The sequence below is a fragment of the Xenopus laevis genome, chromosome 6S (genome assembly GCF_017654675.1).
Source record: "Xenopus laevis strain J_2021 chromosome 6S, Xenopus_laevis_v10.1, whole genome shotgun sequence".
In the NCBI taxonomy this organism is placed as follows: Eukaryota; Metazoa; Chordata; class Amphibia; order Anura; family Pipidae; genus Xenopus; species Xenopus laevis.
In genome coordinates, this window is record NC_054382.1 from 41,986,074 (window position 1) to 41,999,001 (window position 12,928).

General features: G+C 36.4%; 1 protein-coding gene across 1 annotated transcript in view; it reads right to left on the reverse strand.

Moving 5' to 3' along the window:
- gadl1.S (glutamate decarboxylase like 1 S homeolog) overlaps window positions 1-12,928 on the reverse strand; it is a 140,338-nt gene that overhangs the window by 104,519 nt on the left and 22,891 nt on the right. Inside the window, exons 2-3 of the mRNA XM_018269298.2 lie at window positions 10,141-10,313; window positions 5,658-5,784 (exon numbers count right to left, since the gene is read on the reverse strand). Of these exons, the coding sequence (XP_018124787.2) occupies window positions 5,658-5,784; window positions 10,141-10,313 (300 nt within the window). The remainder of the gene's footprint in view (window positions 1-5,657; window positions 5,785-10,140; window positions 10,314-12,928) is intronic.

A 12,928-nucleotide genomic window follows, 5' to 3' on the forward strand; every position in this document is an offset into this window, starting at 1 on the left:
CTTAGTTCTTATTATTTGTATATTTCATCAGCTTTATCAATGGTCACAAATTGTTCTGACCAGAAAAATACATGCATGGGAATCATGTCTGCGTCTTACAATCGCAGCAAAAAAAGTTCAGATTTACTCAGATTTACTGTTGTCATTGGAGTCTATTAAATTATTTAAAAAAATTAGCACAATTTTATAATACTAATTCTCAAATGACTTGCAAATGCATGAATAACAGCAATTACCACGATTATTTGTGGCTTTACACGGCTGTGGTTGTGATTAATTGATTTTGATTTTTTACTTAAATATTCAGATAGTCACAGAAAATTGTGATTTTAATTACAATAGTCATGATTATTATTAAGATTAGTCACAATTATGAAAAGGTTTTATATTTTTCATGATTTTGATATATGCACTCTTGGAATTCACTAGGCATTTTATAGGCACTTGTGTTACAGCTTATATGTAACAATTTAAAGAGATGATGCACGTGTTTATGTAGATGATCACTTAACTATTTTATTTTGTGTTTTGTGGGTACCGTTATTCTCCATCACAGATCTGCAAGGTATTTAGAAACTGTAAAACTATGCCAGGCTGTATATTCATCCTGTTAAATTCCTCACATTGCTGTGAAGATTTTTTGATGTTTTTTTTATTTTTTTTTGGTGGGGCTATTTTTTTATGTATGCTTTTGTAAGATACTGAAGTGCCAATGTAAATGGAGCACTTATCCCATATAATTATGCTCAATCTGTGATTAAGATGAATAACCTATTATTATCATGACCTATTACTATTTATTTTGTTTTTAAAACCTGCACAAAAAAAACCCCATAAACGTTGTTTCTTACAGTTGGACGTATAATTTGTCCTTAGTTCTTTACTCATTAAAATGAACATATAACGAATATGAACTGAAGCAATGAACATTAACTGCAAACTTTTGGTGACCACAAAACTTATTTCAACTAAGCAAGCACCAGTCTCATGAAATATTACAATATTGACACTCCTGAAGACTTTAGATCCTATAAATGTATAAATAAGGCTATAAGCGAAGGCACAGGCTAGCACAATAGTACAGAGCTAGACCAAATTAATAATTTAATCACCCATCAGCCTTAATTTCAACAACTAAACTGCAATACTGCATGTAATCACAGTGAATATACAGTATTAACCTGTGATGTAGATCAATACCAATTAGATTCACATGAGCATCCAAAGAGGCAATCCAAAAGACTTCAATATTGCTGAAACACTTTCCCATCTGTTACTGTAGTAACATTTCTTAATACATTTCTTATCATATTTGCTCCAGAGAATTCTAATGAGAAATGTCATTGCAGCCTGCAGGTCTGGGATGAGCCACTGATGGAAAATATAAACATAATGGTACACTAATCATATATGACAATATTACAAAAATGTAAAAATAACTTTGGGGGGACGACATTCTACAGTTGCATACTTTCTCCTAATCTGTTCTATCTAAATGAAAATTTTCAGCACAAAAACAAATGTATACACACTAAATAACTTATCACCACAAAAGAAATTCTGTGAACACAAAAAAGTATGTAGCCACAAAATTAAATAAATACCTAATTAATTAACTAGTGACAGGTATGTATGTTGCCATCTTGCTAGAGCACCGATCCCCAACCAGTGGCTCGCGAGCAATGTTGCTCACCAACCCTGTTGCTTCCAGTGTCCTAAAAGCAGGTGCTTATTTTTGAATTGGCTTGGAGGCAAGCTTTGGTTGCATAAAACCCAGGTGTATTGATTTCTTGAATTTAATCTACCTGCTCTGCAAAACTGGATCAGTAGCCCATTCTTAAAGGGATGCTAATGAACAATTATTCTTCCTCCATCTCAGAAATTCTCCCCAGATTACTTTGACTTTTCCTCACCAAGAAAGATATCATTCCAGCAAACTTTTAGCTGGAACTTAGCTCAGTGCCCACTCTGTATTTCATGCTGGTCTCCTTACTATTAGTAATACTTTCCTCGGGTCCTCAGCTGGTTTGCTGTCAAGATCGATATGAATATAAACTGAAAGAAATCCTCAGCTACAGAGAGAGCAAAACATTTTCAATATTGCATTAGCATGAAAAATGTCCCTCCTGAGGAGAATTCCTGGGAGAATATGAGAATGTTTAAACTTCCACATTTATCCATGCATTTCTCCAAAGGTTTCCAGAAAAAGGAACATGCTGCATTTGGTGACCCATTTTATTTCACTTTCATATGTAGCTATGTCTTGAAACCTTGACCTCCTGGCATCATAAGGATACCTTACTTCTGTTGACCTGTGCTTCTGGCGTGTCCTTCGTATTCTCCATGTTTGACCATGTCTAAACCTTGTTATTGATTCTCTGACCTTGCCTCTCTACTCTGCGAGTTCATTACCCATCTTCCAACTTCCGATTAAACACTGCCAACATCTATAATTGTAACTGAGATTCTTTGGTACAGTATATTTAATAGTGCAAAAGTTTTCCACCAGTATTGGCACATTGGGGGCCCATTTACTTAGTTCGAGTGGAGGAATAGAATAAAAAAAACTTTGAATTTCGAATGTTTTTTTTGGCTACTTCGACCATCGAATTGGCTACTTCGACCTTCGACTACAACTTCGACTTCGAATCGAACGATTCGAAATAAAAATCGTTCGAATATTCTATAGTCGAAGTACTGTCTCTTTAAAAAAAAAACTTCGACCCCCTACTTCGCCACCTAAAACCTACCGAAGCTCAATGTTAGCCTATGGGGAAGGTAGGCTTTCTAAGTTTTTTTTGGTCGTAGAAAAATCGTTCGATCAATTTATTAAAATCCTTCGAATTGTTCTATTCGAAGGATTTAATTGTTTGATTTTTCATTCGATCGTTCGATCAAACTATTTGCGGTAAATCCTTCGACTTCGATATTCAAAGTCGAAGGATTTACATTCGGCAGTCGAATATCGAGGGATAATTAACCCTCGATATTCGACCATATGTAAATCTGCCCCTAAATGAACTGCCCCTAAAATAACTGCACAATATTTCTTGACATTCACTGGATCTGCCACCTAAGAAACATAGTGAAGGGGCCCATGAAGATTGGGGCCCACTGGTTTTTTTCCTGATGTCCTGCCGGCCCAGTACAACACTGAGCACTGTCATCATGCCATGATGGCAATATACCGATGCTATGAAGTCTGATTTCTAACCATGATGTAATTAAGAAGCAACATAATGTTTCTGGACCAGATTGCTCTTGCTTTGGCTTTTTGGTTCTTGCTTTTTTGACATGTTAATGAATATGATTGTCTGCTGTCTACCCTGAATTGTGTTTGATTTCTGCATTTGTATGCTACCTGATCATTTTAGTGCCTTTCTGTCTAGAAAATTGCTTTAGCTCCTTAGTACTCTGCTTCATCCTCAGTCAACTGTTCTTGCACCTGATGGCTTCTCAGTCTATAGTCTACTCCTGGCCCTACTAAATGAAGCACATAGGGGCAAATTCACTAAGATGCGAAGTTGCGCCAGGCGCAACTTCGCCGCACTTTGCCGCACTTCGCCAGGCGTAGTTTCGCCAGCGCTCCGCAAATTCACTAAAATCCGAAGTTGCGCTCAGGGGTAGCATAAGGTTGCGAAGTTGCGCTAGCGTTGTTTCGCTATGTAAAGCGAAGTTACGCTAGCGAAGGCTAATTTGCATACGGCGCGAAATTCAAATTTCAATGGAGGAATACGTATCAGCACTACAAATGGCTAGAAAACCTTCAAATCATCAAATAAAAATTTTATTTTGCCCTACACATGTGCCCACTGTCTAGGTAAGTTGCCATGAGTCAGAAAATGTAGGGGGGGAAGGAGGGGAGCCCCTAAAAAATTTTCGATCTTTTTCAGCCTATCACCCATAACGTAGAAAACACGCCAGCGTTTTTTGGGACTTAGAAAAAATTTTGACTTTTTTTGAAACAATCCCTATCTACTCTATTGCGCTTCGCCAGGTCTGAGGTGGCGAAGGAAGTCTAGCGTAAAAGGTAGCGTTCAGTACACTGTGCAAGTTAGTGAATTTGCGTAGTTACGTCGCTAGCGAAAATTTGCCAGGCGTAAGGGTGCGAAGTAACACTAGCGAAACTACGCCAGCGTTCGTTAGTGAATTTGCGCAGTAACGAAAATGACAAACGCTAGCGAACTAACGCTAGCGTTCGGCGCTTCGGCGCTTAGTGAATTTGCCCCATAGTGTTTCACGCTCTTTGGTAAATAAGGTCGAAATCACCACTAATTATAATTACTTTGTTGTTTAAATTGTTTAGTGTGCCATTTTATATCATTGCTGCTAATATATGATTTAATTTAAGGGGCAGATGTATTAAGGGTCGAATATCGAGGGTTAATTAACCCTCGATATTCGACTGGCGAATTAAAATCCTTTGACTTCGAATATCGAAGTCAAAGAATTTTGCGCAATTTGTTCGATCGAACGATTAACTCCTTCAAATCGAACGATTCGAAGGATTTTAATCCATCGATCGAAGGATTATCCTTCGATCAGAAAAAACTTGGAAAGCCTATGGGGACCTTCCCCATAGGCTAACATGGACTTCGCTAGCTTTTAGGTGGCGAACTAGGGGGTTGAAGTTTTTTCTTAAAGAGACAGTACTTCGAATATCGAATGGTCGAATAGTCGAACGATTTTTAGTTCGAATCTTTCGATTCAAAGTCGAAGTCGTAGTCGAAGGTCGAAGAAGCCCATTCGATGATCGAAGTAGCCACTCTTCTATTCCTTCACTCGAACTTAGAGACAGCACTTTGAAATTCGAATGGTCGAATATTCAAAGTTTTTCCGATTCTAATCGAAGTCGAATTTGGCCTATTCAGTGGTCGAAGTACCCAAAAATTACTTCGAAATTCGAAGTTTTTGAATTCGAACATTCACTTCGACCCTTAGTAAATGTGCCCCTAACACTCAATCCTTATCTTAAAGTGGAGATGGGGTGGGGGTGCACGTCTGGTTCTAGCTTTATAGCAATATGAGACCAGTTCTGCTAAAGTACAACCTTTTTACTCTATTTTAACCTGCCTAAAATCAGTTGATCCAGAGGAAGGCAAAACACCCCATTTGAAGCCTCTCCAATTTGCCTCAGAGAAGGTAAAAATTCCTTCCTGACTCCAAGATGGCAATCGGACTATATTATGAATATTATTTGAATATTGTAAATATTATTTGGTAAGTTTTAGAAATTAGGGGCCCTAAAGCAGTAAAATGGGGGCATCAGTCTGAAGAGTATTTATTGCCTTTGAGTATCGTTTTGATAAAATACTGTAACCTTATCTTCCCAATGCTTGCCTTGGTTTCCTGGTGCTCTGGTTTGCTATCTCATTCTAAAGAGCATTCAAGCAAGTCAAATGGTTCCTATTAAAAGTGACCATAGTGTGACTGAATGTGATGGGGGATTCAATTGAGCTGATGTGAACAGTCCCAGTATACAGCATGCAGAACAATACAATGTCAGTATTTGAAAGCTAAATATCTCAAAAGCTGTTCACCTCCTCTGCTGTCTTAGATGTGTGTGTGTTCAACAGCATTTCCTTAAATTCATAAAGGCAGACAATGAGCAAAAATTGCTTATATATAAATAAAATATATAAAGGCTTTGTTCTTACTTGTTTTTACACTGTATTTTATGACATTCTGGCAAAGCTGAATGAGTTTCTCATGGGGCTCTCCATTATCTTTAATATTTAGATCCAGTAGTTTCTTTAGTTGCTCTGGCTCTTGCCATTCACACACCTAAAATAATAATAAGAGATAGCAATATATAAACAAATACAAGATATTTATCTGCATCTACATTGACACTCAAAAAGTGCATATTTCAGAATTTTTTTAGTACTGTACTTTCCAATTCATTCTTATTTAAGTGGGGCAGTTTGGATTAGGGATGCACCGAATCCAGGATTTGATTCGGGATTTGGCCAGGATTCGGCCTTTTTCAGCAGGATTCGGCCGAATCCTGCTGCCAGGCCGAACCGAATCCGAATCCTAATTTGCATATGCAAATTAGGGATGGGGAGGCAAATCACGTGACTTTTTGTCACAAAACAAGGAAGTAAACAAAATGTCCCCTTCCCATGCCTAATTTGCATATGCAAATTAGGATTCGGATTCAGTTCGGTATTCAGCTGAATCTCTCATGAAGTATTCGGGGGTTCTGCCGAATCCAATATAGTGGATTCGGTGCATCCCTAGTTTGGATTCATGGACCTGAAAATTGTAAGGAAGCATTTGAATGTATAATTAGGCATGGCTGGTGCAAATCTTGGGCAGAAGGAAATACTGACCAGTAGTGATGAGCGAATACACATTGAAGTCAATAGGGATAAAATAAAACTTTTTTTTCTCATTCCAAATGCATTGGAGTGAGATAAGTCAGTCAATGGGTGTTTTTTCTTGTGGAAACTTTTTTGTCTCTCTTCTTGTCTAAATGCATTATAGTCAATGAATGTTTTTTTCTTGTAGTGATTTTTTTGACTCAAAGACATTTTTTTTGTTGTGCCAATTCTTTGCCGCAGTTTCGAGAAAAAAATTGTAGATGGCGAAATGAAGAATTTCGCCGTGAATCCATGTCTAGCGAAAAAATTCTCATCACTACTGACCAGTTTTCCAGTTAAAAATTGATTTTCTTTCTCTACATATAATTATTATTTTGGTTCTGTATGTGACCAGCTAGAGATAACTTTTTTTCTTAAAGGAATTGTTCAGTATGAAAATAAAAACTGGGTAAATAGGCTGTGCAAACTAACATGTGGTTTCAATATAGTAATATAATAATACAGTATAATAATAACAGTTAGTTAACCAAAAATGTAAAGGCTAGAGTGAGTGGATGTCTAACATAATAGCCAGAACACTACTTCCTGCTTTGCAGCTCTCTTGGTTTCCACTTGTTACCAGGCAGTAACCAATCAGTGACTTGAGGTCACTTTCCCAAAAATTTTGTTTGCGGGAACAAATCCGATTTTTACGATATTTTCGGATCTTTCATCTGATTTTCAAGATTTTTTCAGATTTATCACCCGAAAACTCAGAAAACTTTGGGGTATTGCCAAAAACCCAGCCCACATCAAAAAATCATTGGGACTTCTCCCATTTTCAGATTCAGGCTTTTCCATCCTTGGGGTTTAATAAATTCTGAAAAATTTTGCTTTTTTTAAAGTCCAATTTTATAAAAAAAAATCTTTTGTGATTTTTGCATTCGGAGTTTAGTAAATAACCCTCTTAGTCATACTCTGAACATTGAATACTGCATACAGGATACTTAAAAAAGAAGAAGTCAATGGGAGGCGAGTAGACGGAGCTACCAGGTGTGACAATCAAAGTAAAGACTCCAATGGAACACATTCGAATCCATTAAACACTAAGATCCATTAGACACAACTCCCAAGGCTGAATGTTACATAAATTAACTTAAAGGGATACTGTCATGGGAAAAAAAAATGTTTTCTAAATGAATCCGTTAATAGAGCTGCTCCAGCAGAATTATGCACTGAAATCCATTTCTCAAAAGAGCAAACAGATTTTTTTATATTCAATTTTGAAATATGACATGGGGCTAGACATTTTGTCAATTTCCCAGCTGCCCCAAGTCATGTGACTTGTACTCTGATAAACTTCAATCACTCTTTACTGCTGTACTGCAAGTTGGAGTGATATCACCCCCCTCCCTTTCTCCCACCAGCAGCCAAACAAAAGAACAATGGGAAGGTAACCAGATAACAGCTCCCTAACACAAGATAACAGCTGCCTGGCAGATCTGAGAACAACACTGAATAGGAAAAACCCATGTCCCACTGAGACACATTCAGTTACATTGAGAAGGAAAAACAGCAGCCTGCCAGAAAGTATTCCTCTCCGAACGTGCAGGCACAAGTCACATGACCAGGGGCAGCTGGGAAATTGACAAAATGTCTCGCCCCATGTCAGATTTCAAAATTGAATATAAAAAAATCTGTTTGCTCTTTTGAGAAATTGATTTCAGTGCAGAAGTCTGCTGGTGTAACACTATTAACTGATGCGTTTTGAAAAAAAAATGTTTTCTGATGACAGGATCCCTTTAAAGAGTACATAATACAAAATGAATATATCAAAAAGGGAAAGAAAATTAGAATTTTTATGCCTTGGTGAGTGAGGTATACAGGACAAAAACATTTTGACTCAAGGAACTTCCTAGTAGCAGGCAAAAGCTTACAGAGACTGATAAAGAATGCAGTGTGTTTTCTGTTGTAATCCTGAAGTACTAAAATGTTCAACAATTCCATAGTGATACAGAACAAGCATCTATACCTTGCCTTTACAGTGTGGTTTCCCAACATATACTTTTTGGGAGCTGGCTAGTGAGCCGATACATTAAAAATATGATTCACTGCCTCTGATTTAACCAGCAACAAATATATATCTATTCCTAAAGCGAGGAAATATTACCATGTATCTTCTTTTGCTGTTCTACCATGGAGGAATTACAGGCTTTTGTAAACCAGTGAATTATCCTGTAATATACTCAAATAAATCTCTGTATCATCTTGTAGGATAAAACCTTAAAAATATCTAGACCATGGGAGGAATATAAAATGGGCAAAACATATCTTTGTTCTAGTGAAGATAGAATAATTTGTCTACAGCATCACTAAATTTGCTTTAATAATACTATTTCATCTGGAAAATGATTCCTTAGATGGGTCATTTAATTCAACAGTCCTACTACTGATCCTTGATAACATATTTTAGATACAAATTTGAAGTGTACTGTATATCTCAATTGCCATAACACTGAACTACTGTATAAATATGCTGGAAAATGCTGACAAGTGTTGGAAAATGTAAAACATTTCACTCTTAGCCATTAAATCAGATATATGTAATATCAGAATTAGCTACAAGCTCCATTTCAATGGCTGCATTGATCTTGGGATTCAGGAAAGGGCAATCCATGGCAGTATATAACTGGAGTAATAATACTAGGTCCGTACTTGTGATGATTAGAGATATTTTCTGAAAGACTGAATTGTGTTCATGTGGATTTGACAGCATAATCTATGACAGGAGATCAGTGCGAGGCTTCACAAACTAACGATGTTAGAACCACTAAATTGTCCACTTTAGTATATCTCCAAATCAAAGGTTTCCATGTGTTTGGCCCCATATCCATCTACTTATCTGTGTATTAACCATAGTGTATTCCCCATAGTGTGATATGTGTCTTATTAACATAAGGAATCTATTAGTGTCTCCTTTTTTTACAGGCTATGTAACACCTAGGCACCACCCCAAATGTAAGGTGATTATAATACAGGAATACAATTCACAGGAAAGCTTTGAGAAGAAATAGGGAATGAATTGTGGATATGTTAAAGAATCACTTCTTAAAATAAAGTCTCAACAAATGAAAAGTTCTGTAGCAGCAACCCAATGCAAAGTGCTTTTTAAAGGTAAGTATGCCTTATAAAATTCAAACTGTAAGTATCTTGTCTTAAGATTCCCTAAAGAGTATGAGGACAGTGAGGGCTAGGGGTATAAAGTAGGGATGTACCAATTCCAGGATTCAGTTTAGGATTCAGCCAATTTACCTGGCCAAACCAAAGTGCCTGGCCAAACCAAATCTGACACCTTAAAATCTTTCACAAAGGATTCTGGGTTCGGCCGAATCCTAAAACAGTGGATTCTTTGTATCCCTAGTATATAGTTTCTTCAATAGGGTTCCTAATGCATTTTCTGACGATGCAGTTGATCCTCATTTTGCCCCCCCCCCCAAAGAGGGAGAAATAACAAACAAAGTCAAGCTGACCTTTAGAAAAAGCTAAATGACTGTCTATTTCATTTGTGCTGGGGAAGTTCATACAGGATGCTCTGCCGATCAAAAACAGTATGTCAAAGGTGCCTGGTTTAGGGCTTTTAATAATGTAACTCTTGCTATGCTATATATATATATTTTCCTTTGCATTGTTGAACATTCATAAAAATTGCAAATGGATGCATGTAGCAATTAGAAATTTTGCCCTTTAACATATGGATTTTGTTATTTTTATAGTTTTTAATATTGATATATATATGATATGCTTATACATTAACTAATATATTAAAAGTGTTTACCTTCTGATTAATATCAGATGCCTTGTAAACAAGTTCATCCATTAGAATCCTATATACATCTTCTACAAACTTTTCTCCCGAACTGCTATCTATTATTGGTCCATTCAATACAACATCATCAACAAGCACTGCATTCCTTTTCATACTCCTTTTTTTCTGTTTGGTTGAATCAGCTGCAAAGAAAAAAAAACACATTTTAATCAAAGACCTAAATGTGCATTATTCATTATTCCTTTAAAAGTAGCTGAGATATCTCACAGATTTACAATAGCGTGCAAAGCTGTGCTGAATATATTCTAAATATCACATATCAGATCACTATAAGTCACAGAGGCTCAGCTTTGATGTTTTATATACCTTCATATTGTAAATAACATTTCTGAAAATGCATTTTCAAAAGAATTGAATAGGTTATAACACTATAAATAAGCAAAATAAGTCACCTACAGTACATATACTTAAACAGTCACCTACAGTACATATACTTAAAATAGGTTTAACTCCATATATACAGAAAAAAGATGTGATATAAGAGAGGAGAAATACTGAGTGACATTTTTACCCCAAGCATTACACTCCAAGTACCCAGGTAAATCAATACTGTGCAGGTGGATCAGGTGTAATCAGTCACACATTTCATATTGGTGCTCAGTTTTAAAGCAATAATAAAGTTTGCCTTTAAATATGGCAGGATAAGTTTTGTTATAGTTGCTGAAAAATTAAAGCCAATTTTCAAAAAGCTTCCAATGTTGTCTACTATGCTAAAGGCCTTTAAAGAGGATATAAAAACACTGCTGCTCAATGTTGTTAAAATATACTTTACTATTAACAAGATTTGATTTAGCATATACTGTGTGTCCCATTGCTTTGTATGTGAGTCCAGTTAATTGTTTGAGCCAGCGGGTGGCCTTTAGTACCTCAAATGGCATTTTTTTCCATTTAGCATTAATCAATGACATATACTACTAGAAAAGTATATTATTAGGAAATTGATTTATTTAGATTACATTTTTGTAATATATATATATTTTTTTAAAGACCTGCAATGTTCAGGGATATAGTTTCCATTTAAATGGAATTTTGCCCCCAAACTGCCTACTGGAAACAGGGGAATTTATTTAAAAAGAGATAATAAGCTCTCTTTAAATGATCCCCATCCTCCCTATAAATGAAGCCTTTTTAAGGACAGCTTGTTCTATTGCCTTCTCTTGCTCTTCCAGAATTCCAGTAGAACCAGGATTTTGGGCAGAACAGTTAGAAAGTAAAAGTGGCTTCAATTACGGTCTTTGCCCTGTTAAGTGTAACAAATAAAAAGCTGTATATATTTCTTACCACTGTAGGGAAGACATTTTTCAGCACAGTCTTAATTATAGATTTTGCGTTGTATAAAGGTCACACTGCCTCTTTAAATCAACATTATAACGAATTCATCTTTGACATTTTCAGCTTTCTTTTTTTTTATTTACAACTTTTGCATTTTTGGAACATGGACAGAAATATATTGTGCTGCTTTAATGCAGTTTGCTTCGGTGACACAATGACGACTTTATGATGTGATGGAAATGCATAAGAATAATATCACCGCTGGGAATGAATTAACCCGATTAAGCAATATTGGTATAAAGGAAAGAAGTCTATGTGACAGATGCAATTTTTTTCAAGAAAGCTTAGTAAATATATCACAGCACCAAAGCTGTGAAACATCCATCTCTCTAAAGCGGCTCATATCACACATCATTAACCCTTTCATCACCTGTGTAACCAGATCATGTTCTTCTGACAGAGAACATTAAAAGCATTTATCGCATGGTGGACGCAGGCTTCAGTGCAACTGAATGAAAAATGTTAGTAATTTTAAAGATCTTCATATTTCTAGCAAACCAATTCACTGTAAATTACAGTTGTAGAGCACCACTGAACAATGGCACATTACCATATAATTAGTATTTAACAACCTGAAGAGAATTGTTCAGTTGTACAATCAAATATTAGGCATGTTGAGAGCAGATCCATACACTTGATCCGCAAAGCTCAGTTATGCAAGTCAGGATTAGGTGTGTTGATACATTATCAAAAAGAAATAGGCCAAACCTTGGATTAAAGATAATGAACAACAAGGTGAATTCAGACATTTAATTCCATTATGCTACAAAGGGCATTGTCTAAGAAGATAACAATAGAGAACTTTGTGTTTTATGATAAGGACTCGCACCTTTTAACCTCTTTGCTTCAGCATTATTTAATTACTGCTGTTATCTAAATGTACAGTCAATTTTACTATAATGCACATCGAGAACAAGATATATATATATATATATATATATAAAGTAGCATAGCACTGCACTCAACGGGAGTACTTGTGAAAAAAAATCTAAATTGACTGAAAAAAATCTGAAATTTTAAACACAAACTGTGGTCTTTCTCAAGGATAACAAACCAGACTGTGCACCATCTTCATCGCTTTGGTAATCTTCGGTAAGTAAGCTCCGTGCCAGCGCATGCGCAGTTGGAGCAGTCTTCCACTTCGTGAGAATTGCACATGCGCCAAAAATGATGAAAATTACCTAAGTACCAGAAGAAGACCCAAAGATTACCGAGGTGCCGAAAGATGTCGCCCGTGAGCTCCACTGCGCTGGCTCTGCAACGAGGGGTAATTACAGGCTTAGGGGCATTTACAGGTGTTAACACCTGTGTGTGGGGGGGGAGCAGGGAGGGGGGGGCTATGGAGAGTAGGGGTTTTATTAGTTGGGGGGTTGAATTCTCCTTTAAAGGGGTTGATTCTAAGCAA